The 25,309-nt window shown below is 45.8% G+C and overlaps 2 protein-coding genes across 2 annotated transcripts; both read left to right on the top strand.

Moving 5' to 3' along the window:
- The first annotated feature begins 972 nt into the window (after positions 1 to 972).
- LOC124849607 (interphotoreceptor matrix proteoglycan 1-like) lies at positions 973 to 7,599 on the top strand. Its single transcript, XM_047328857.1, has 7 exons — positions 973 to 1,048; positions 2,129 to 2,362; positions 5,590 to 5,756; positions 6,044 to 6,081; positions 6,174 to 6,220; positions 6,402 to 6,547; positions 7,588 to 7,599. Exons 2-7 carry the CDS (start codon positions 2,170 to 2,172, stop codon positions 7,597 to 7,599), a joined length of 603 nt encoding a protein of 200 aa, XP_047184813.1. The 5' UTR covers positions 973 to 1,048; positions 2,129 to 2,169.
- Positions 7,572 to 25,184, top strand: LOC118290641 (interphotoreceptor matrix proteoglycan 1). The gene is made up of 11 exons (XM_035618418.2): positions 7,572 to 8,094; positions 9,900 to 9,958; positions 10,200 to 10,220; positions 12,758 to 12,936; positions 13,138 to 13,193; positions 13,621 to 16,228; positions 16,597 to 17,222; positions 20,120 to 20,339; positions 20,415 to 20,625; positions 21,643 to 21,725; positions 23,085 to 25,184. Exons 1-10 carry the CDS (start codon positions 7,990 to 7,992, stop codon positions 21,680 to 21,682), a joined length of 4,125 nt encoding a protein of 1,374 aa, XP_035474311.2. The 5' UTR covers positions 7,572 to 7,989; the 3' UTR covers positions 21,683 to 21,725; positions 23,085 to 25,184.
- Positions 25,185 to 25,309: the final 125 nt, after the last annotated feature.

The following is a 25,309-nucleotide window of genomic DNA, read 5'->3' as shown; positions in this document are numbered from 1 at the left end:
AGAGGACCCCAGGACACCAGGAGGGAGAGAGGACCCCAGGACACCAGGAGGGAGAGAGGAGGGAGAGAGGAGGGAGAGAGGACCCCAGGAGGGAGAGAGGACCCCAGGACACCAGGAGGGAGAGAGGACCCCAGGAGGGAGAGAGGACCCCAGGACACCAGCAGGGAGAGAGGACCCCAGGACACCAGGAGGGAGAGAGGACCCCAGGAGGGAGAGAGGACCCCAGGAGGGAGAGAGGACCCCAGGACACCAGCAGGGAGAGAGGACCCCAGGACACCAGGAGGGAGAGAGGACCCCAGGAGGGAGAGAGGACCCCAGGAGGGAGAGAGGACCCCAGGAGGGAGAGAGGACCCCAGGACACCAGCAGGGAGAGAGGACCCCAGGACACCAGGAGGGAGAGAGGACCCCAGGAGGGAGAGAGGACCCCAGGAAGGAGAGAGGACCCCAGGAGGGAGAGAGGAGGGAGAGAGGACACCAGGAGGGAGAGAGGAGGGAGAGAGGACCCCAGGACACCAGGAGGGAGAGAGGACCCCAGGACCCCAGGAGGGAGAGAGGACCCCAGGAGGGAGAGAGGACCCCAGGACACCAGGAGGGAGAGAGGAGGGAGAGAGGAGGGAGAGAGGACACCAGGAGGGAGAGAGGAGGGAGAGAGGACCCAAGGAGGGAGAGAGGAGGGAGAGAGGAGGGAGAGAGGACACCAGGAGGGAGAGAGGACACCAGGAGGGAGAGAGGAGGGAGAGAGGAGGGAGAGAGGACACCAGGAGGGAGAGAGGACACCAGGAGGGAGAGAGGACACCAGGAGGGAGAGAGGAGGGAGAGAGGACCCAAGGAGGGAGAGAGGAGGGAGAGAGGACACCAGGAGGGAGAGAGGAGGGAGAGAGGACACCAGGAGGGAGAGAGGACCTCAGCAGGCACAAACAACCTGATCAGTCGAGCTGATGGACACGAGGCTCCATCAACGCCGCTTCACGTGGACCAAGAGGAATCATTTCTGTTTCCATCTAACTGACGTTGAGCCACCAAATGTTAGAAATGAGAGTGAATTAAGGTTAGAGCCGTCACCATGGAGACGCTGCTGCTGAAACAACCACTGATTTTTAAAATGAATTCTTCACATTCACCAGTTTCATTTTTTGTCAAGTCTGTGGGGAACAAGTGTTTTTGTTTGATTTCTGTGAATGAAATGTAGCAGAAGAGTTTACTGTCCTGTAGTAACCCTACACAATACTATATCACATTATACTGTCCAGTACTGTACCATGCTATATCTGACTATACAGTACTGTATCATATCATAACAATAATAATAATCAATTTCATTTATAGAGCATATGTACTGTATAGTATAGTACATGCTATTTTATCATACTATACTGTACTATTCTATATTCTACTATAGTGTTTTATACTATATCCTACTCCACTGTAGTATAGTGTATTTGGATATACTATACTATATCCTTCTATTATATATAATACTTTATCCTGATACACTATACTATACTATGATATACTTTACTTATATAGTATAGTATCATGTACCATACTATTCAATACTTTTCAATAATATATTAATCATAGTAAAGAAGGATTTTGTTTATTATGATATACTCTATTATATCATACTATACTATATAATACTTAATAATAATACTTTACTGTATCCTACTATGCTGTATCATGTACTGTACTTTATCCTACTACAGTATACTATACTGTACCATACTAGACTATATTGTATGTACTTTACTTTGCAGAATAACTTCTCTGTCAGTCATCAAACATGATCAGTCTTTTTGAAATATCCGGCATCATCCACAGAAAACTGCTTCTCTTTATCCACTTCAGCTTCCAGTTCTAATCTCCTCTCCTCCGTGTTGTGTTTGTTTCCCGTCACTGGTCGCACCAGCTGGGTGGGGTTTACAGATCTGTTGACAGTGACAGTGAGCGGGGGAAACTAAATCCAACTGTAACTGTTTTCAAACGTCGCTCGAGTCGTGTCAGTTGAATTGTCCGTTGTAGTAAACACAGTCCATCTGTCGCTCCGGTCCGACGCCAGGGATTTGGGTTCGGACCAGAATCTGCTCTGTTAGTTTAACTGAGCCCACGTCTTCTCTCCCTCCCTCAGTTTCCCGTCCAGACGGCGGCGTCGGGCTGCACCGGGGGCCGATGCCGGAGGCCGGCGGCTCCGTGCGATTGGCGGAGCTGCTGATGGCGTCGACGCACAGCAAAGGTTCCGGGTCGGAGGTCGGCCGACGTCGAGCCAAGAGGTCGGTGTTCCTGCACTCGGGAGTGAGAATCTGTCCACAAGAGACGCTGGAGCAAGTGATCGTCAGCCACCAGGCGTACTACCAGCTCCGAGGTACGGACGGACGCCACCTGACACCATAGAAGCTGTTTACTGCCTCAACCTGAACCTGCTTAGTGACACATCAGCAGACAGTCCAACTGATGATTCCTTGGGCCTAAACCTTGAGCATTGAGACGTTGTAAACACAAACTAACACCTTTTTAATTTCAACACTTGGTTTCCTGCCTTTCACTGATGCACAGTAACAATCCTTCAAACATCCACATCTCTTTTTATTGTTGGTGACACATTTGTGATCCAGGATCATCTGGTGAATGTTTGTTTTGGTGATGCGTTCAAGGACATTAGGCACAAAACGTGTCGCAGTGATGAGCCTGGTTGTCGGAGAAGAAGAAGAAAAACATGGGTTGAATTGAAAATGTGTTCATTCGGAACAAGTAAAGAAAAGAAAAATAAGAAGATACTGAAAAAACAAGTGGACAGATATGGAAAAGTAATATTCACAAACAATGAAGCATAAAGCAAAAGAAACTGTCCAACACTTAACATGTTCAGTCAAGTCATTCATCTATAATCAATAATGAATCCGCTTCCTTATTGATTGAAATCTATACTTTAGTTAATATAACCTTTACCTTTATCTTTAAATGCCTTACTTATATAGTTATCCTCATCAAAAATATACAAATTTTTATCAATAAAAATAAATTAATTACCAAAAATCTTAATTATATTGTCTAGGTATATAATCATATAAAATATACAATGAATGTAATATAACATAAAATATATACATCTTCTATAGAATATATGCATTCAAGATATAATATACACATATACAAATTTATGTATACATACATACATATATATGTATGTAAGGGTGTCGGTGAAAAGTAAATTATTATTAAAAAAAATTAATGTCTTGCATATCTAAGGTTTTGATCTGTTGACTCGGATATTTGTTTTTTTAATGTTAAAAACATAACGTTACAGAAAAGCTTGATAATCAGCGACTCACTGGACGTAAGAAATATAACAAATCCACGACCTGTAAAAACCTCAACAACCGAAGCATTTCGCTGCTTGACTTGTTAGATTGTAGTATTTATATATATAGTATAACAAGGTTTTATTCAAGTCGCTCCACGAAATATCACGTCTGACTTTGTGAATGTTCCGTCGCGGCGGTTGGTTGAGCTGAATGACGGGAAGATTAAAGAGTCTTTCCACTCACGTGCCACAAAGAGTTTGTGACACTTTAAACCAATTATCGTCCGACTGTGAGTCAATTGCTGATGAACGGAGCCAGACGTTCACAGACGTATATACATCCCTGCTGAAAGTTATTTATATATTTGGTTGTTGCTTTTAATTTGTAATAATGTTTATGGTTAAACTGGAAAATGATCAAGCCACAATAATTGCCATTTAATATATATATATATATATATATACATATATAACCGGACAATATATCTGTAGTGAATTTATTTGTCTACTTAATATCGGTATCGACATCGTTCCCCAAATATCCATACGGTAACTCTCCAACATCTTTTCGTCCTTGTTCAATCGGTGCACACTTTTTTTGACAACATTTTTTTCTTGTTAAAATACAAAAAATATCAAATGTCCTTGTAGAGCTCTGGCCACCCCTGAAATATGAAAAGAAGCGCGTTGATTCATCTCATCATCATCAAAAGACTTTTGTTCCTCACAGGAAGTTTATTCACGCACATTTTTTCGCAAGGGAATTTCAGTTTGGACCCAAAAAGCAAATAAAATCACCAGTTCAAATCCCTTTCTGTTTATCAATGTCCTCGTCGTAAAATAAAGTGTAATGGGAAAAACTGATGCCGTCGAATCAGGGAGCTGGAGACTGTGGACGTCTTGAGCAGAAGTTAGGGAGTTCTATATGTTGAGGAGGTTTCACAGATCAACAGGTGGTCAGTGCATGGCGTCTCTGTGGGAGTACTTAGATCTCTCAGAATAATGTTGTCATCTACATAGAAACGCTGCGTCTCGGTACATTTAGGACGAAGGGCCAACAACCTTTCGACTACACTCAACATTGAAGAGTCAGGACAGATTTGTTTCCCCCGACATAAAGTGTGTCATGGATGAAGAGTGGCTCTCGGCAGTCGGGGGAGGAGGAGGAGGAGGAGGAGGAGGAGGAGCCATGTGACAGAGGTTCTGCACCAGGACTCACATGATCCACACTGAAGCCACCAGCTGACCTGCGGCTCTGACCAATCAGGAGTGAGTCGTGGACGTGACTCACTCACCTCCTCCACAGCGCTGTCATTGGAGAATATGACAGACTGATTTATTTAACCACAGAAAATAGTTACTGTACATGAATATTAGTCATTTATCTGCAGATCTTTAAAAGTTCAGTTCCCTTCAAAAGAAAAAAAAAGACTCAGAAGGTTTAAAAAATTAATTTAACTGGAGCCTTGAATCTTTTCCTGCCCCGGATGGTAACATTATTAATCATTTATATATAGTTGGTGGTTGTTGTGCGTCTATAACAATAACTGTTATGACCGTGGGTTGTGCACAAAGGATTTCTTTTGAGTTGTTATGTCTAATTCTTGTACAGTTTTTATTGGTAGTGTTTTTTATTTTTATGGCTGTGAGACGCCGTATCCAGGGAGATCATTAATTCCATAATGAAAGAATCTTATTTTTTACTTATGATACTATTAAAATTATTTTGAATCTAACCATTTATTTTTTGCCTCCTATCTGAGTCCAGGTCAAGTTAATTAGCAAATGATATAAGAAGAATTACCGTTGTATACAGCATAGATTATTCATACAAAACATACTTTCTGTATGTAACTGTATATTTGAGTTTTTCTCATTTCTGTTGTCTTTTATCTTCCTTTATAACTTTATAATTAATTCATTATATAATTAATTTATAATATAATTTATAATGATTTTTTTTGACCAAAGCAAAGAGTTACATAAAGTTATTTATAGAAAAGTTGTTCTTCTCATAGTATTTTCTGATATCTTGAAGCTGTGGTCATCGTGGATTCTGTCGTGTACACAAAACACATTCCAGACAATTTTTGATAAACTTCTAATTCAAGTAAGTCGATGTGGAGAAAACTCTGGAACAAAAAATTCAACTTTTGTCCGCAGTTTTTCTTCCTTTCAAACAAACAGACTGTTGATTGTTTTCAAATATAAATATAAATATAATATTTAATAAATAAAAAAACGTGGTTTGATTAAGTTTTAAAAGTCTGAGTTGTGTGTGTGGTCAGTTTGTCAGGAGGCCGTGTGGGAGGCGTTCAGGATCTTCTTCGACAGGATCCCCGGGACGTCCGAGTACCAGCGATGGGTTCACACGTGTCAACACGAGTCGCTCTGCATCTCCGACCTCGCCAAAAACTTCAGCCGCTCCGAGGAGCACAGGAGCATGGTGCAGTCGGTAAGAGTTGAACCTTTACTGACTCAGGTCAAACACGTGTCCAATCTGGAATCGGGGGAAACTTTTAAGCAAAACCACGATACAAAGAAAAGGTTGGAGGAAGTAGGATCAGCAGCAGCCACGAACCCATGACATCATGATCACAGACGAGATAATCGCCGGGCTAATTACTGCCGCACAGTGTGTGTGTGTGTTAGTTTGTCTCTGACACGTTTGTGTGACACACACACACACACACACTCACACTCTCACAGTGAATTCTTGTTGTGTTTTGTGTTTGTTTGCAGAGGATGAGTCGGCTCAGAGACGGGAGGCCGTCATCACGGTGAGTGACGACGGACGACGCGTCTCCACGACGACTAATCAGTGACCAAAAAATCACTGTGTTTTTATGATTTATGATTTTTTCTTCTTCAGAGGATCAGTGACTCCTGCACCGACACAGAAGCTCCCTGAGATCACAGGTAGAACCAAGTCACCATCTATTTCACGCTGACGTTGTAGTAAATATATCAGAGGAGTGTTTATATATATATATATATATATATATATATGTATATATGTAGACTGTATGACTAATACAAACAGAATGTAGACGGGTACCGTACGACTCACAGTTCGTCACGTTTCCTCACGTCGCTGCAGGTGCAGAGGCTCAGGCGGTCGCCTCCTCAGCGCCGCCGGCGGTCGTCACGGACACCGGCGTCCCTCTCGACCCCGTGGGAGCTTCTCCGAGCCCGGTGCCGGGTCAAACCGGCCCCGAGGAGGTGGAGGTGGAAGAGGTGGAAGAGGTGGAGGAGGTGGAGGAGGTGGAGGAGGTCAAGGATATCGAGGAGGTCGAGGAGGTGGAGGAGGTGGAGGAGGTCAAGGAGATCGAGGAGGTGGAGGAGGTGGAGGAGGTGGAGGAGGTTAAGGAGGTCGAGGAGGTCGAGGAGGTCGAGGAGGTCAAGGAGGTGGAGGAGGTCAAGGAGGTGGAGGAGGTCAAGGAGGTCGAGGAGGTCGAGGAGGTGGAGGAGGTCAAGGAGGTGGAGGAGGTCAAGGAGGTGGAGGAGGTCAAGGAGGTCGAGGAGGGCGAGGAGGTCGAGGAGGTACCAACTTACTCAAGTGAACGTTTGTAGAGGATTTTATTTTTTTATCTCTGTGTTTGGTCTCCACCTCGTCCTGAGGGAAACCTCAGACTGTGATCATGTGACTGGACAATTCACCTGCCACAGATAATTAGCGCTTTTCTCCCGTCAGTGATTTCAGCTCAGGAATGAAAAAAATATGCTTTTTCCTGAGGTTTGACTCTGAAGAAGAAAACGCTGTCATTTTGTCAAAAAGCACTAAAATTGCCGACTTGTCCTCTGAAATTACTGGAGTCATTTGAATTTTTCGCTTCTGATTTCATGAGAGCAGGTTATTTCTCTTTTCATGTCGCACACCTCTTTTCTTCCTCGAGACAAACTAAAAGCTGAATGTTGAATGTTGAATGTGCAGAGGAGTCGTGATTCACAGTCTGACACATTTCTAATATTTCAAACTGGGGGATGGACATTTTCCTACTTTGCCTCGTGTCGATGGTGGAAAGTACATTTGCTCCACGAATGAACTCACGTGTGTTCTGATTTAATTACACGAGACTTAAACTACTCAACTTCTTTTCTTCCTTCTTTTGGTTTACGATATCTTTACTTCTACATTCATTCCCTCGTTCTTTCCGACTGTTTTCTTCCTCTCTTCATCTTTTCCTACTCCCTGGATTTATTCCTACTTTAGATTCTTACACTCTTAGACTCTTCATTTCACTTGAATTTTAAAAAATAACCCTGTGTCAGTTATTGTTTGACAGATCACACGTTGACTTCTAGTTTATGTTAAATTTAATGCACAAATGTTTGCATTTCTTCATCTGATCAGAAAACATTTTTTTTCCAAAAGAGTGAAACTGAACTGTTTTCTGTTTGTTCACATTTCGGTTACATTTCACGACTAAGCTCCTTTCACCTAAAGAAACTCTGATCAATTTTTTTACTATGACAATGTGCAGAGAATGACACGTGGAGCATTTAGTAGTGAAAAGAGTCAGACGTTTGGTGGTGGAGACCAAACACAGAGGTAAAAGAGAGGAAACACAAATCAGTCAGGATCTTTTAAATCAGTCAGGATTTCTTCGTCTGGAAACTGACTCTCGTCTGTTGCCCAACAGGACTCGGAGCTTCCCAACGTGTTGCCCGAGAGTCCGCTGGAGCAGATGGTGGAGTTCAGCATCGACCTGGTGGACCCGGGTTACAGGGAGCTGCTGGACGACCCCGACTCGCCGCAGTACATCGACCTGGCTCACCACCTGCAGGACCAGGTGGGACTTCTCCCTGATTCCTCATTCGTTGTGTGTGATTATTTGCATCTGTCTAGTTGTTCTGATGGGTTTCAGCTTTCGTTTGTAGAAAAACAAGACAATCCTGGTGAAAACATGGAACGTTAACATCATTTTTTACACTGTAGATATTTTACTCATCTGACATGACCTTTGAGACCTGATCTCAGGTCGTCATCGTCCTCCCTGCCGTGACGATCTCTCCGTCCTGGTGACTTTTGCTCGCAACGCCGAATGTGAATAAGTTCACAGCACGAGGCCGTGAGGTCTGAGCCACGGGGAAGAGAAATAAAAAGATTACCCATGGTGCACCCTCCCTCTGCCAGCACATGTGTCTTGTCTCGAAGCGAGTCATGTAGAGAAACTTAAGTCCGCCGATGTTGTTTTTCCGTCAGGCGACAGGATCCTGTAGAGAGCACGCGAATTGCAGTGGGATCTTGACCTGATGGAGCCTTTAAAGACGATTATGTCATCAGAGTGTCCAGGTGCTTAACTCGCCCAAAGATAGGAATCAATGAGAGTTTCCCATTAATGCGACCGTCATATTGGCCTCGTGCCCGTTCGCCAACAAGCTGCTGTTTGACGGCTCACATGGTTTTACATCAGTCGCTGTGAAGCCAGAGGAGGAAGAGGCATAAGACTGATGTCAAAGATCCTGACTGATCTAAAAGATCCTGACTGATGTATAGGTCCTGACTGATGTAAAAGATCCTGACTAAAGTAAAAGATCCTGACTGATGTCAAAGATCCTGACTGATGTCAAAGATCCTGACTGATGTCAAAGATCCTGACTAAAGTAAAAGATCCTGACTGATGTAAAAGATCCTGACTAAAGTAAAAGATCCTGACTAAAGTAAAAGATCCTGACTAAAGTAAAAGATCCTGACTAAAGTAAAAGATCCTGACTAAAGTAAAAGATCCTGACTAAAGTGAAAGATCCTGACTAAAGTAAAAGATCCTGACTAAAGTAAAAGATCCTGACTAAAGTGAAAGATCCTGACTGATGTCAAAGATCCTGACTGATGTCAAAGATCCTGACTGATGTCAAAGATCCTGACTAAAGTAAAAGATCCTGACTGATGTAAAAGATCCTGACTAAAGTAAAAGATCCTGACTAAAGTAAAAGATCCTGACTAAAGTAAAAGATCCTGACTAAAGTAAAAGATCCTGACTAAAGTAAAAGATCCTGACTAAAGTAAAAGATCCTGACTAAAGTGAAAGATCCTGACTAAAGTAAAAGATCCTGACTAAAGTAAAAGATCCTGACTAAAGTGAAAGATCCTGACTGATGTCAAAGATCCTGACTGATGTCAAAGATCCTGACTGATGTCAAAGATCCTGACTAAAGTAAAAGATCCTGACTGATGTAAAAGATCCTGACTGATGTCAAAGATCCTGACTAAAGTAAAAGATCCTGACTAAAGTAAAAGATCCTGACTAAAGTAAAAGATCCTGACTAAAGTAAAAGATCCTGACTAAAGTAAAAGATCCTGACTAAAGTGAAAGATCCTGACTAAAGTAAAAGATCCTGACTAAAGTAAAAGATCCTGACTGATGTATAAAATTCTGACTAATGTAAAAGATCCTGACTAAAGTAAAAGATCCTGACTGATGTCAAAGATCCTGACTAAAGTAAAAGATCCTGACTAAAGTGAAAGATCCTGACTAAAGTGAAAGATCCTGACTAAAGTAAAAGATCCTGACTAAAGTAAAAGATCCTGACTGATGTAAAAGATCCTGACTAAAGTAAAAGATCCTGACTGATGTACAAAGTGTTTCTCTTGCAGATGCAACATGCCTTTGACAAGCTTCAAGGATTCCAATCCATCCATGTGCTGGGAATCAGGTCAGTCATCATGTGAATATAAAAAGGATCTGAGCGGGAACTCTGGGTTTAGTCCTAATCGAATCTCCGCCCATGATAATGTCATTACATGTGAAATGAGCAGGTAGTTTGTAACCAGTCAGGTTGATTCCACGTCTATTGAATTTTACAGTTTGAATGTTTTCATTTCCTGGAGTCAGACATTGATGTGAGATTTGAGGTGAAAGTTTTCTCATTCTTTATTTTCTTCTTCCCGACGCAGCGAGATCCAGGACTCTGACGGGTAAACACTCCCGTAGTATCTGCCTCCCCTCGCGTGTCAGTCTTCAGCTCAGCATTTACTTGAGTCACACGGATGAAGGAGGGTTTTAACTTTTTACCTCAAACTGTCCAGACGGTTCAACACAAAGTAGAACTGTGCTCGAGGACCAAGTAGCTGCTGAGACCAGGAGACGTTTGTTTGTGAATGTCTTTCTAGTGAAAGGTTCAAAATTGGACTCTGGTGATGTTCGTTCTGGCCTTTTCCTGTCGTCATGGGAGGAAGCAGGTGTGGAGTGAAACAGGAAGACTTGTGTCGAGCTGCTCCCCTCCCCGTTAACTTGCCTTTACCCCCGTGGTGTCTGCCGCTGTCACGGCCAATCAGACGGCGGCGAGGCCTCAGCAGGAGCTCGTCCTCTAATCTGATGAAGGATTCACGACTGGGCCTGCTTTTGTCTGCCAGCAAAGGAAAACTACCTCCGATTTCGGACTTCATTCATTTCAATTAGGAGTCATGACAGAAGCACAGTGTTTTATATTGACAACAGAACGTCATCACCTCACTCTGCAGTTTCTTTCAGCTCTAGTTTTATGTTTCATGTCTGGTTCTTTAGAGGCGGAGGAGCGTTCGGCCTCTAAAGAACCTGGGCTAAAGCTACTGGTGCTAAAGCTACTGTGGCTAAAGCTACTGTGGCTAAAGCTACTGTGGCTAAAGCTACTGTGGCTAAAACTACTGTGGCTAAAGCTACTGGTGCTAAAGCTACTGGTGCTAAAGCTACTGTGGCTAAAGCTATCGTGGCTAAAGCTACCGTGGCTAAAGCTACCGTGGCTAAAGCTACCGGTGCTAAAGCTACCGGTGCTAAAACTACCGGTGCTAAAGCTACCGGTGCTAAAGCTACTGTGGCTAAAGCTACTGGTGCTAAAGCTACTGTGGCTAAAACTACCGTGGCTAAAGCTACCGTGGCTAAAGCTACTGGTGCTAAAGCTACTGGTGCTAAAGCGTCAGTATTTCTGTACTGTTGCACCTCGACCTGATTTATGATCAGAACATACCTGGAAATCTGTCTTTGTACATTATGGGAACTTTAAGGTGACAAAATCTAGGAAAAGGACGGAGTAGGGGACGAAGTGAAAACAGGGACTGATGCTTAATTCATCAGATAAAGGAAAGAGAGGTCTTTGAAATGTTGGTGCTCACACAAAGACCAAAGCAAGACAATGGATTGTTGTTGCTCTTATTCTGGGGTCTGATCCCCCGAGAAGAATTCTTCAAGGCACATTTCTCTGCTTGGAGAGTTAAAGGGCCTGTAATGTGTGGGCTGACTCCATCAGAGCAGGAATAGCAACAGAGACGTTGATGCCAGGTGAGGACACGACCGGCAGCAGCTGGAGTGTTTTCAACAGCAGGAAGTGGGCGTCGACCAACACCACACGGCAGCAAGTACAGTGAAAACATCAGGAAATATATATATCGCATGGAGCAAGTCTGATTCCACAAGAGGGGAAGAGACGGGAGAAAATCAGACACGTGTATGTGTGTGTGTGTGAGTGTGTGTGTGAGTGAGTGTGAGTGAGTGAGTGTGTGTGTGAGTGTGTGTGTGTGTGTGTGTGTGTGTGAGTGTGTGTGTGTGTGTGTGAGAGTGAGTGTGTGTGAGTGAGTGTGTGTGTGTGCGTGTGAGTGTGTGTGTGAGTGAGTGAGTGTGAGTGAGTGAGTGTGTGTGTGTGTGCGTGCGTGTGCGTGTGTGAGTGTGTGTGTGAGTGTGTGTGTGTGTGTGTGTGTGACAGTGAGTGTGTGTGAGTGAGTGTGTGTGAGTGAGTGTGAGTGAGTGAGTGTGTGTGTGTGCGTGCGTGTGCGTGTGTGAGTGTGTGTGTGTGTGTGTGAGAGTGAGTGTGTGTGTGTGAGTGAGTGAGTGAGTGTGTGTGTGTGCGTGTGAGTGTGTGTGTGAGTGAGTGTGTGTGAGTGAGTGTGTGTGAGTGAGTGTGTGTGTGTGTGTGTGTGTGTGTGTGAGTGAGTGTGTGTGTGTGTGTGTGTGTGTGTGAGTGAGTGTGTGAGTGTGTGTGTGAGTGTGCGTGTGAGTGTGTGTGTGTGTGTGTGTGTGTGTGTGTGTGCGTGATGTAGAACCACTTTTGTTTGGCAGAAGAAGAAAATTCACATCATTTCCATTCTAATCAGTTGCATCTCGCAAATCAGCTTCTCTCTCGACGACAGAGCGAGTGTGTCTGCAGAATATTGATGAACTTCTGCTTCACTCTTCTTCTTTATTTCGTTTTTTTTTTCTGAAATGTAGCCACATTAAAAAAAATATCCGTGCCACTTCTCTGTGCTGCAGCTCCACACGTCTATTGATTTCTCCTTTTCAAGAGAGTTAAACCGAGGTCGTCTCTCTGCAGCGACTCATTCCATTAAATCCACAAGCACATTTACATTTTCACCACTTGGGACTTTGTACATTTTGAGTCTCATGAATTAGGGAATAAGAGGTGATATTGTTTTGGTTGCAGAGGGTTTGATTTAGATGAGTTGATCAATCGGCTCAGAGAACCACTCTTTCTGCCTCTCAGGCCCGGAGGAATCTCGGTGCACTACTCCCTCGTCTTCGAGATCAACCCGGACAACTCCGAGGCGGCGACCGGCCGACCGGCGTCCTGGGCCGACCCCGGCCTCAAGGAGCTGGTGACCAAAGCTCTGCGCGAAGAGGCCTCGCTGCCGATCGACCTGAACTCGCTCAACTTCCAACCAGGTAATCACGGCGTCAGGTACTTGTGTCAGTTTTTTTAATATTTCTTAACTCTGCAATGTGAAACACTGTATATCAAATGAGATTCAACTCTCCTGCACAGCGTCGCCGGCGGGTACATTTGAATAACTAATGTTTTCTGATTCAACTCATGTATCTCAAGTATAAGAGTCATTGAGCGACTCTTTCTTTATTTTTTGACAGAAACAATCCACCTACCAGCTCTGACCTCAACGTCTTCATTAGAAGTGATGAATGAGGTAAGATGTTTTCTTTTTGCTACTGGAGTTGAATCAGATTCAGATTCAGAGGGTTATTCAGAGCTTGTAACTAGGTTTTTCGATTCAGAATTTTCTTGAAATATATGCTAAAAGCTGAATTACTGGAAAATAGATCTATTCAAAACTCAAGAAAATATTCCTTTTCAATTTTATCATTTTTTAAAGTTATTTACCAAAAGACTTTTGGTTTTGTGAGCAGATAGTTTGAGCTAATAAATACGAAGTTTCTCAACTTTACTTCATCTAAATTTTTCCCAAAATTACAATTTTTCTCTCATGAAATCTTCATAAGAATTTGAAATTAAAAACTTTGGAGGAAATCAGATTAAAACAGAGTTTATGAATACTTACGTTTATGAATAAGTTTTGAATGGTATTCATCGTGTCATACTTCCTCTCTCCACAGTCCAGTGAGCCGGACTCGCACAACGAGTTTGAAGTTTTCACCGACGAGCCTGCGGTCGACAAACCTCGACTGGTGGTTCCCCTCACCCCCATGGAGAAGGAGAACGCCCTCGTGACCCTGCTGGACCCCACGGCGGTCCCAGGCGCTGGGACGGTGGTGGCGACGGAGAGCATCGATCGTCCGCCCGACTCGGAGGAGGTTACCGATGAGTCTGAGGCGATTCAGGTGGGCGAGTCCGAGCCACTGAATGAAGAAGGGAAGGAAGAAGAATTGCTTATCATCACGCACGAGATTAAGACCATTCATCATGACGAAACTGGTGAACTGGTGAGAGACTACATCCCGACCCCTGCTGTTCTTCTTGAGCTGGAGACAGATGCTCCATACGTCAGCCTGTCTCCTTACCTGATATCCGAGGAGGACTTGATTCCGGTGGATGAGGACAGCGAGAATCCTAGTTTGGATGTTGATCAGTTCACCCCCACCGCACAGTTTCTATTAACGACAGCTCCTGCAGCAGAGGAGCCTTCTGACTTTGGACTACCAGTTACAACACTCTCAGCCGTCACAGGCCAGCCGCCCACTGAGACAACAGTGAACCTTCAAGAAGCTGAAGAAGAAAATACTCTTCCTGACGAGGTAGAGGTGCTGAATTTGTCCGAGCCGGAAACTGAAATTGAACTGCTGGAACCGGAGGAAGAGTTTGGAGCCAAAGCTAACGAAGAAGTGCTCGAGGTTGAAGGTTTGTCAGAACCAGACATGGAAGTTGCTGCTCCAGAGTCGGAGGGAGAGTCCATCGCAGAAACTCAAGAAGAGCCGAAAGCAATTGAACCTGAGGTTTCAGGTATCAAGGAGGAGGAACTTGAGATTTCAGAACCAAATGATAGCTCAGTTGAGGTTTTGACAGATGGAGGAGTGGAAAAAGGAGAAGGAGATTTGCAATCAAAAGAGGTTATAGCTGAAGGTGCAGAAGTAGAAGAGTCAGAAATTGGTGGAGATGAAGATGTAAAGGTTTCCGAACCAGAAGAGGTCAGAGTTTTAGAGGAAACTGTACCTGAAGTTCCAGAGGAAATTGTACCTGAAGTTCTTGAGGAAACTGTACCTGAAGTTTCAGAGGAAACTGTACCTGAAGTTCCAGAGGAAATTGTACCTGAAGTTCCAGAGAAAACTGTACCTGAAGTTCCAGAGGAAATTGTACCTGAAGTTCCAGAGGAAATTGTACCTGAAGTTTCAGAGGAAACTGTACCTGAAGTTCTTGAGGAAACTGTACCTGAAGTTCCAGAGGAAACTGTACCTGAAGTTCCAGAGGAAATTGTACCTGAAGTTTCAGAGGAAACTGTACCTGAAGTTCTTGAGGAAACGGTACCTGAAGTTCCAGAGGAAACTGTACCTGAAGTTCCAGAGGAAATTGTACCTGAAGTTCCAGAGGAAATTGTACCTGAAGTTTCAGAGGAAACTGTACCTGAAGTTCTTGAGGAAACTGTACCTGAAGTTCCAGCGGAAACTGTACCTGAAGTTCTTGAGGAAACTGTACCTGAAGTTCCCGAGGAAACTGTACCTGAAGTTCCTGAGGAAATTGTACCTGAAGTTCTTGAGGAAACTGTACCTGAAGTTCCTGAGGAAACTGTACCTGAAGTTCCTGAGGAAACTGTACCAGAAGTTTCAGAGGAAACTGTACCTGAAGTTCCCGAGGAAACTGTACCTGAAGTTCCAGAGGAAATTGTACCAGAAGTTCCAGAGGAAACTGTACCAGAAGTTTCAGAGGAAACTGTACCTGAAGTTCCAGAGGAAACTGTACCTGAAGTTCCAGAGGAAACTTTAGTTCCTGAAACAGAAGCAGTGAAACCAGTAATGGTAGAAGAGGATGTTGCTGAGGTTCCAGCACCAGAGGATGATGTAGCACCAAGTGAAGGTGTGGTTGACTCATTGGAACCAGAAGTGGTTGAGGTTGTGGAGCCAGAACTGGGGAAAGATTCAGATGAAATGCCAGATGTACCTGAAATCCAACAACCAGAGGAAGAAGCGGTTGCAGCTCCGGTGCCAGTTGAGGAGCCAGTGGACATTTCTGAGCTACAACTTCCTGAAGAAGTAGAAGGAGTGGCAGAACCAGAGGAAGGCCCAGTTGACATTTTACCAGCCGTGGAAGAGCTTCCTGGGGATTCAGAGCCAGAATCAAATGACAAGGTTGAAGAAGTCCCAGAACCAGAAGGGGATGATGCTGATCTCCAACAACCAAATCCAGATGAGGAAATTGTTGAGATTTTAGAACCAGAACTTAAGGAAGATGTGACTGAGCCACCGGCAGAATCCATTAAAATCCTTTACCCCTGGGACGCTATGGAAGATCCTCACTTTGAAGAGGATAGTGGGTTCCTTCCTGACTATCATCAGCCGTCAGAGGAAGATAATTTACCCTTCGTACCAGCAGCCAGCCGTCCTTCTATAGAAGACGTTGGAGAACCTGATCATGGATACCCCATCATCGACAATTCTTTCACTGCGGAGGACGACGACGGCTCAGACACTCTGGAGGAGGGCGACCCCGGCGTCGCCATGACCGCAGAAGTCGAGAGCGAGCCGGCGTTTGAAACGACCTCTGTTATTGCAGGTGAGCAGACATGAACATGAATTATGATGTGATTATATGGCAGTGAATTATGTTAATGGAGTTGTGCACTGACATTACGGCAGATAATTAAAGATCCCCAGACATATTAATAATCTATTTTTAGGGCTGCGTACTTACTGATATCAGTAAGTGCTCTATCTTGTTTGTTTTTTTTAAACTTAGCAAACAAGTCAGATTTATGGGTCGTTTCAGATACTAATGAATAATCTTTAAAGTAGTATCTCAATGCAGATGTGGGGATTCAAACTGAAAATTCAGCATGAAGCATTTTGAATGTTTCATGTACAATTCAGGCACATGAAATAATTGGTGGGAAATCCTTTGTCTTTTTCTCTGACGTTTCAAAGAGGTGGCGGCTCCAGAGGACGAGTCGTCCCCCGGTGTGACAGCGGCACCGGTTCCAGACTTCTTCCCTAAACTTCCGGCAACTCCCGTCGAAGTGTCCGAGGTGTCCTCGCCCAGCCCGACTGTAGACGCTGGACTCTTTGAGATGGCAGAGGAACACGGGATCCCCTCTGCTCCCGAGTCCTCGGAGGACGACAGCACCGAGCCGGAGGCAGAGTCCGATCAAAACGAGCCGTCCGTCGTCATTATCGACGAAGATATAGAGACGGAACAGAGAGGAGGTGCAAGCCCGACCAGCCCAGCGACCGCCGCCCCAGACGTCGTCGAGGAGGCCGTACAAGACCTGGCCATGGAGCTGGACCAAACGGATGTTGCGACCACAGAGGCGAGCGAGCAGCCGGACGAGGGGAGTGGCTTAGTATCGGCGGCTGTAGATCGCACCACCGTCGGCGTCACGGCGCCGCCTCCTGTCCGATACTTGACCACGCCCTCCATGACCACGGCCAGCCACGGACGGGAGCTGGTGGTGTTCTTCAGCCTTCGCGTCACCAACATGGACTTCTCCGAGGACCTCTTCAACAAGACGTCGTCCGAGTACAGATCCCTGGAAAACAGCCTCTTAGACGTGGTGAGTCCACACAAACTGGATCCTTTGTGATGTAAAAGAAAACCAGAGCCTGATGCTAAGTTTCTGGTCAGAGTTCGGCTTTACCTCTGAACCTCATGACCACCTGACGGACGAAGCAGAAACCTGCAGTCGGTTCATTTGTCTTGTGTCATTGTGAATGGAAGTGTTTTGATGCTTTTGGATGAATTTCAGCACAGCCTTTATTTCACTGCAGTGAAACGTGCCGCGGGAACACAGGAGGTGACGCTGCCGTGCGTTCGCTCTTTGTTGAAGCTACTTCAGACGTTTGCGGACCACACAGTCAGTTCGACCCTTTAGTTCATCGGGTTTTAGTCTGGAGAAGAGAAAACTCTTGTTTCATTACTCTTCCTTCTACCTTCAGCTCGAGTACTCGTGGTATTCTCACAACACATTCTCTTCCACTCCAGGTTGTCAATCTCGTTTGGAAGCGGCTCTGATTAGAACTCCTCCCTTAAACAAGTAAATCCCCTCAGTGAGCGGCAGATGATCCTTGGCTTCCTGCCGCCTCAGCCGGTTTGTGGAGCGGCAGAGAAGCTTTTCGTCACATTCGTTTTGGCAACATGACGCCACCTTTGCGTTCAAAATGATCGTAACGTGTCGGCGGCGGCTCAGGAGGTCGAGGCGGTCGGCCGCTAACCAGAATGTGACCCGGGCTGCAAATAACGATTATTTTCATCATCGATTAATCTGTCGATCATTTTCTCGATTAGTCCATCACATGTTTGTTTTGTTTTGCCCACAAGCCAAAGATATTCAGTTCACTGTCACAGATGAGCAAAGGAACCGCAACATATTCACATTGAAGAAGCTGAAATCAGAGAATTTTCTTAAAAACTACTTCGCTGTGCGAATGTGACTAAAGAAGAAAGATCAATAATAAATAATAATAAAAATCCCATTGACCATAGTTGAATCAACACATCTCTAAATTAATAATCTTTTTGAACTAGTTGTCCTGAATAAATTGGCAACTGAGTTCATGTAAATGTAATGTTTATCTATATCTATTTTGACCTTTCTAACACTAATATGTGCTGGTTACAGGATGAATTATATTAATGTCTATAGTCATCTCTTACTTTGTCTGTGAATATTTACTCTGGTTTCTTGTGTCCAGAAGTTTCTTCCTTTCTGCTGCTCGTGTTTGAGAAGCTTTATTCATTTTTATAGGATCTAGTGAATCTTTCCCCAATGTAATCCCTCCGATAGCGATGATTCATGGGTGAATCCCAGTCGTCGCCATTAGACGCAACGTGGCTGCATGAAACTCCCAAGTGTGAATATTAAAACCAGCAACGAGAAGGAAGCTCGAGCAGAGTCAGCAAACTTTCACTCCATAGACAATTTAAATAAAGGCTTTTATGGCACATGTTGGTGACGAGAAATAAATCTGACTAAATGATAATCAATCAGAAGATGTGTGATATTAACCCACGCGTGTCCAGAAGCAGACGCCTGTGAGATTACGTCTGGTCGTCAGTCTCCAGTTTAACAGATGAACACGTGATCCTTTCAGTTTCAATCAGTTTCTATTAGATTTATTATATATCCGCGAATAACATGAACACACGAAATTCGTGTGACTCGCTTCGCTTCAGTCCTTGGTGACGTGGTGTGTTAGCGTTGAGATCCTCCGACAGAGAGCGTAAAGAAGAAATATAAAACGATCCTGCGGCCCAAGTGACGTAACGTAAATCCGTGAACAATGTTTCACCCCCGTCCGCTGGTTGGTTGGTTTGTCAGCAGACACAAGAGATTTTCTTGACACGTTGTGGCAGGACGGGACACGGACCAAGAACGGTTGAATACAATTTTGGCGCAGATCTGGACAAAGGGGTGAGATCAGCGGTGCGCCGCCATAAAGTGTCCCCTGTCGGTCGCTCAGTTGGTTGCGGGTTTGACACTTTACCACCAGATGGCGCCAGAAAAGCACAGAAATGACACTGGTTCTTTCAGGAAATGGTTTGATGAAATCAGCTGCACATCATCACAATGTTTTTTAACTTCTTACCGTTTCCATTAAGCGACTGAGTCGAACATATCGACTCACGTCTGAATCCTTAAGACACTGAACAGATTCGACTTGTCGTTTCGGCTCAACAGTTTTATTCACTGCGTCTGCACAACGTTGTTACGTCTCAGGCCTCGTGGGAATTAGTTTGCTGCTGAGAAACGTGGCTTGATAGTGGATTTATCATTTGTTCGTGTGCCGTTAAACTTTGAGGAGAAGGAACAAGTGAAGGGAAGTGATGATTGAAATAAAGTGAAGCGAAAGAACAGTAAGCAACACGATCACATCAGTGGCGGTCGCTGCCAGCGCGCTCATAAATCTACTCATCACACACACACACACACACACACACACACACTCTTCTGTTGCTTTCATGCAGATATGATGAGATGAGACAGGATTAGGAGGAATTTGAATGTTCCGCCGTCTGACTCGATGCTGCGTTTGCAACAAACGCAAAACGAATTTTTGGCGTAAAATAATAATTTCTCATTGAGGTTCACTCGCACCAGTAACGAGAGCGAGCGCCAACTTGAGACTGTCGCACGTTCCAACGTTTAAACTCCAGCGAGTGAAGCCAAATGAGGCAAATTTCCCGTCTCTGTGTCGATGGCGTCGCCCGGAGTGAGTAGACGCCGAATTACCTAATTCACACAACGTCTTTGTTTGGACTTTGTGTGTTTTCTCTTTTCGCGGAAAATTAGCTTTGCGTTTGGTTTGAACGCAGCATGGCGTCGAATCCTCACGCCGCCAGAAAACTAGACAACATTTCAGATCTCACAGTTGCATCATACATTTATGACTTGAATAATATGCATTCTTCTTCAATAATAACCAATTCCTGTTGACCCGCTCGTGTCTGCAGCTGATGCCGTACCTGCAGGCCAACCTGACGGGCTTCAAGAACCTGGAGATCCTGAACTTCAGGAAGGGCAGCGTGGTCGTCAACAGCAAGATGAAGTTCACCAAGTCGGTGCCGTACAACGTCACCGAGGCCGTCCACTGCGTCCTGGAGGAGTTCTGCTCCGCCGCCGCCAACAAGCTGCACATCCACATCGACACGCACTCGCTGGACGTGGAGCCAGGTACGGAACCAACCAATCACATTCGCCCCTGAGTCGACTCGCTCCCCTCGAACACTGATGTCTGTCTGCTCGCAGCCGACCGCGCCGACGCCTGCAAGTTCCTGGCCTGCGACGACTTCTCCCGCTGCGTGGTGAACCGCCGGACGAGGGAGGCCCGCTGTCTGTGCGAGCCGGGCTTCCTGTCGGTGGACGGCCTCCCCTGTCAGAGCCGCTGCGTCGTGCAGCCGGACTTCTGCCGAGGGGGCGGAGCCTGCCACATCATCGCCGGACGCGGCGCCGTGTGCAGGTAAAGTGCCGCCGTCGATCTGCTGGTCAGTGTCGTTCAGTGAAGACGTTTTACCCAGGTCCCCTCCTCATCCTCCTCTTCCTCCTCATCCTCCTCCTCCTCTTCCTCTTCATCCTCCTCTGACTCCTCATCTTCCTCATCCTCCTCTGACTCCTCATCTTCCTCATCCTCCTCTGACTCCTCATCTTCCTCTTTCTCCTCTGACTCCTCATCCTCCTCATCCTCCTGACTCCTCATGCTCTTCCTCTTCATCCTCCTCCTCCTCCTCATCCTCCTCCTCCTCTTCATCCTCCTGACTCCTCATCCTCCTCTTCCTCCTCTGACTCCTCATCCTCCTCCTCCTCCTCCTCCTCCTCTGACTCCTCATCCTCCTCTTCGTCCTCTTCCTCCTCTTCCTCCTCATCCTCCTCATCCTCCTCTGACTCCTCATCTTCCTCTTTCTCCTCTGACTCCTCATCCTCCTCATCCTCCTGACTCCTCATCCTCTTCCTCTTCATCCTCCTCATCCTCCTCCTCCTCTTCCTCTTCATCCTCCTCATCCTCCTCTTCCTCCTCATCCTCCTCTTCCTCTTCATCCTCCTCATCCTCCTGACTCCTCATCCTCCTCTTCCTCCTCTGACTCCTCATCCTCCTCTTCCTCTTCTGACTCCTCATCCTCCTCTTCCTCTTCTGACTCCTCATCCTCCTCATCCTCCTCATCCTCCTCATCCTCCTCTTCCTCCTCTGACTCCTCATCCTCCTCTTCCTCCTCTGACTCCTCATCCTCCTCATCCTCCTCTTCCTCCTCTTCCTCCTCTGACTCCTCATCCTCTTCTGACTCCTCATCCTCCTCATCCTCCTCTTCCTCCTCTTCCTCCTCTGACTCCTCATCCTCCTCTTCCTCCTCTGACTCCTCCCCTCCGTCTCATCGCTGCGTCCACGGGGACATTCCAGGCGGGAGGAGTCTCGTGTGCAGAGTTGCTGTAGCTGCACTTTCTTCTTCCACGCCTGCTTCATTTCTCTCTCTCTCTTTAATAGATACAAAGACGGCTTCTTCCTCCCCGGACGGGCCAGTTAATAACTCACATCCCACCGGACGTCACCTGAGAATTCTACCACAGGTACGAGGAGGAGGTTGTTCTCGCTGCGCTCAGCAAGGTCTCTGTTTGTACGTCAGAGGAGATTCAGACGAAGCTCCTCTGGGGTCTGAGCAGCTTCAGGACCACGTCAATCATCGACAGTCGCTCGTCAGTCGCCTGCCGGGTCGTCCTCACTCAACAGGAAGTGTTTCTTCTGTCTGCCGGAGCTGCAACAGTTAATCCATTAGTGATCGACGACAAAATTAATTGGCAACTATTTTAATAATCAATGAATCGGTTCAAGTAGTTTTTATGAAAAAAAAAGTCATAATTCTCTGATTTCATCTTCTCCCATGTGAACATGTTCTTGCTCCTCTGTGACAGGAACTGAAGATCTTTGGTGTTTGAACGAAACAAAACATCATGTTGAGGTTTTTCGAGAAACATGATCAACATTTTTGACAATTTAACTACATTTTATGAACCAATGACCTGGAGAGAAATCAAACGGATCGAGCAGAAAGATCCTGACAACTGATGAATCTGTTTGAGTTTCCCTTTAACGTGAACTCTCCTCCTCTCTCTTCCTCCTCCTCTCCTCCTCCTCCTCCTCTTCCTCCTCCTCTCCTCCCTCTCTCCTCCTCCTCTTCTCCTCCTCCTCTCCTCCTCTCTCTTCCTCCTCCTCTCCTCCTCCTCCTCCTCTCCTCCTCCTCTCTCTTCCTCCTTCTCTCCTCTCCTCTCCTCCTCCTCCTCCTCTCCTCCTCCTCTCTCTTCCTCCTTCTCTCCTCTCCTCCTCCTCTCCTCCTCCTCCTCCTCTTCCTCCTCCTCTCCTCCCTCTCTCCTCCTCCTCTCCTCCTCCTCCTCTCCTCCTCCTCCTTCTCTCCACCTCCTCTCCTCCCTCTCTCCTCCTCCTCTCCTCTTCTCCTCCTTCTCTCCTCCTCCTCCTCCTCTCCTTCTCCTCGTCTCCTCCTCCTCTTTTCCTCTCCTCCTCCTCTCCTCCTCCTCTCCTCCTTCTCTCCTCCTCTTCTCCTCCTCTCCTCCTCCTCCTCCTCCTCTTCTCCTCCTCCTCCTCCTCCTCTCCTCTCCTTCTCCCCCTCTCCTCCTCCTCTCCTCCTTCTCTCCTCCTCCTCCTCCTCCTCTCCTCCTTCTCTCCTCCTCCTCTCCTCCTCCTCCTCCTCCTCCTCCTCCTCTCCTCCTCCTCCTCTCCTCCTCTCCTCCTCCTCCTCTCCTCCTTCTCTCCTCCTCCTCTCCTCCTCCTCCTCCTCCTCCTCCTCCTCTCCTCCTCTCCTCCTCCTCCTCTCCTCCTCCTCTCCTCCTCCTCCTCTCCTCCTCCTCCTCTCCTCCTTCTCTCCTCCTCCTCTCCTCCTCTCCTCCTCCTCTCCTCCTCCTCTCGACCTGCAGACTCGATGAACCCGGACTCAGTAGCAGCAGGATCCCAGAGACTCGTCCAAACACGACGTCGGGCTCAAGAGTTTTCAGGACACAGCGGTCAGAGGTCGTTGCTCCACATCGAGACGACGTTCCCTTCAGGGGGAATCGGACTCTTTAGACTAGTTTCTAACAAACACACAAACTGTCGGACAGTCGTCGTCGTGACGACTCTGCTGCGTCGACGTCGATCGACCCCTGGACTGTTTTTGTACTCGCTAGTGAAAAAGGTTTGTGGTTGTTAAAGATCCCGGACGTGACGTGGACGCTCCGTTTGTCTTCTTGTTTCCCAGATGATTTTTTTGATGCTTTGTGTAAGTTTTCTCTTCCGCCTGGCGACGATCGCTCGTCATCAGTAAACCAAGATGGACGACGCGTCTCCCACTTCCTCCCGTCGGAGCCAATCACGAGTCGGTGTCAGTTGTCATTCACGACGTCTCAGCCCCGTTGTTGTATCATCAAATAACTGCTGAGAAGCAAAGTGATCAGATCTGCTAACATGGAGGGGGGCGGGGCTTATGGGTTACAGTACTGCAGCCAGCCACCAGGGGGAGGTCGTGAGGATTTGGCTTCACTTTAGAGGAGCTGGTCACGTCGTCCATCTTGGTTCACAGTCTGTGGCCAAGAGCCTCGGCCATCTTAGGGTCGATGAGACGGTTCAGATGCGTCTTCCTCCTCTGAGCGTGACGAGGCGAGCGGGAGCTAGCTGGTTAGCATGCTAAAGATAAAGAGTTAGCATTGGCTTTTGCGTTCCACGGTTGGAGAGAGAAATGAGCGAGTGAAGGAATAAAGTTTTGTTGCCGAACTCACAACATCTGACGGATGAATGAACGAAGTGATTAATGTGAACGTTGGAGACGACGTAGCAACAGCAGGAACTTACATTCAGCACCTTTAACGTCAAGCGACATCATCTCCTCTGATTGTTTCTCTTGAGAGGAAATCGATCCAGAATTATTAATGAAAATAAGATGATAAATTATTATTATTATTAAAATCTCTGTAATCACTTGTAACTCCTCAGGTTGGTCGTCCATGACAATGCTAACATGCTAACATTGAGCAGGTACAATGATGATCGTGTTCACCATCTTAACTTAGCCTGTTAGCATGTTGCTAGTTAGCACTTAACACCAAGTAAAGTTGAGGCTCAAGCAAAATGTGTCTGTTTATTCATAAACTGAAGTATTTGATCAATTTAAAATTCAACCTGTCGGTGGCGCTAGAGGAAAAGTCAGGGGAGGATTCGTCCTCTGGGGACATTTCATTCCAATATATCGGATCATTAACTTGTAAGAATCTTGACTTTTCAAATACTTCTCAACTCATGGTCCACTTACTTAGGTCTTTATAAAGCTTTCGGTCGTATCGCATGATCTTCATCAGCGGATCATTTCGCTCAACGCGGCGGAGCGACAACAACGTGAACCTCCGACGGCTGATGAAGATCGTTTCATACGACGGAAAGTTTTCATATTTCACGACTCATTGTGATGTTGCACTGTAAAAACAAACAGAATCAACCTGTAGTGTGAGTGCGTTGGTAGATCTCTACTGTACCGCTCATGGTCCTCACCAGCTTCACCACCAGCAGCTGAAAATACAACCGCTGAAGAAGAGACGGACGATTCTCCTCGTGTCATTGTGAAGAAACATTTTCTTGAAAACAGATTCTCATGTTTGTTTTGTTCGTGGCGTCGAGTGAAACATGGAGCGATTTTTATTGATCAGACATCAGCGTTAGAAAAAAGTGACAGTGGACGAAGGCGGCGTCGCTTCACGAGGAACGACCGTGACGACATTTTCTCTCGACGTCTTCGTCTGGTTCAATATTCAGATCCAACGTTTCATTTGTTTACATGATTTTTCAGGCTCCGTTTACTAATCGAGTCGACTGATTTGATTGGTCAAAACAAATCCTCCGATATTAGTGTCTGTGTTTGTTTGATGATATTTATTTTACAGGATGAACGACGCAGAAAAGATCTTGTCTACGTGAAATTCGTCTTATATATATACATTTGTTTGTTTTGTGTTTTTCTTTTCATTTATGATTAAATTGTAAAATATCAAGACTCAGTTTCATTTCTTTGTCATCAGGGTTTGATGACGACGTCTCTTTTTTTTAACTTATCATCGTTAATGGCAATTCCCTCAAAAATCCGTATCGGTCGCGCTCCACTGAAGCTCCCACTTCC

The sequence above is a fragment of the Scophthalmus maximus genome, chromosome 18 (assembly GCF_022379125.1).
Source record: "Scophthalmus maximus strain ysfricsl-2021 chromosome 18, ASM2237912v1, whole genome shotgun sequence".
NCBI classification, from domain to species: domain Eukaryota; kingdom Metazoa; phylum Chordata; class Actinopteri; order Pleuronectiformes; family Scophthalmidae; genus Scophthalmus; species Scophthalmus maximus.
This window is presented reverse-complemented; position numbering and strand designations above follow the sequence as displayed.

Bases quoted from the DNA above. Each gene is read 5' to 3' on its own strand.
- LOC124849607 (XM_047328857.1), top strand. From the start codon at position 2,170: ATGCCGGAGGCCGGCGGCTCCGTGCGATTGGCGGAGCTGCTGATGGCG. The intron at 2,363-5,589 runs GTACGGACGGAC...GTGTGTGGTCAG, and splicing joins GGCGTACTACCAGCTCCGAG to TTTGTCAGGAGGCCGTGTGG. The intron at 6,221-6,401 runs GTAGAACCAAGT...ACGTCGCTGCAG, and splicing joins GAAGCTCCCTGAGATCACAG to GTGCAGAGGCTCAGGCGGTC.
- LOC118290641 (XM_035618418.2), top strand. From the start codon at position 7,990: ATGGTGGAGTTCAGCATCGACCTGGTGGACCCGGGTTACAGGGAGCTG. The intron at 17,223-20,119 runs GTGAGTCCACAC...TCGTGTCTGCAG, and splicing joins AAAACAGCCTCTTAGACGTG to CTGATGCCGTACCTGCAGGC. The intron at 20,626-21,642 runs GTAAAGTGCCGC...TCTCTTTAATAG, and splicing joins GGACGCGGCGCCGTGTGCAG to ATACAAAGACGGCTTCTTCC.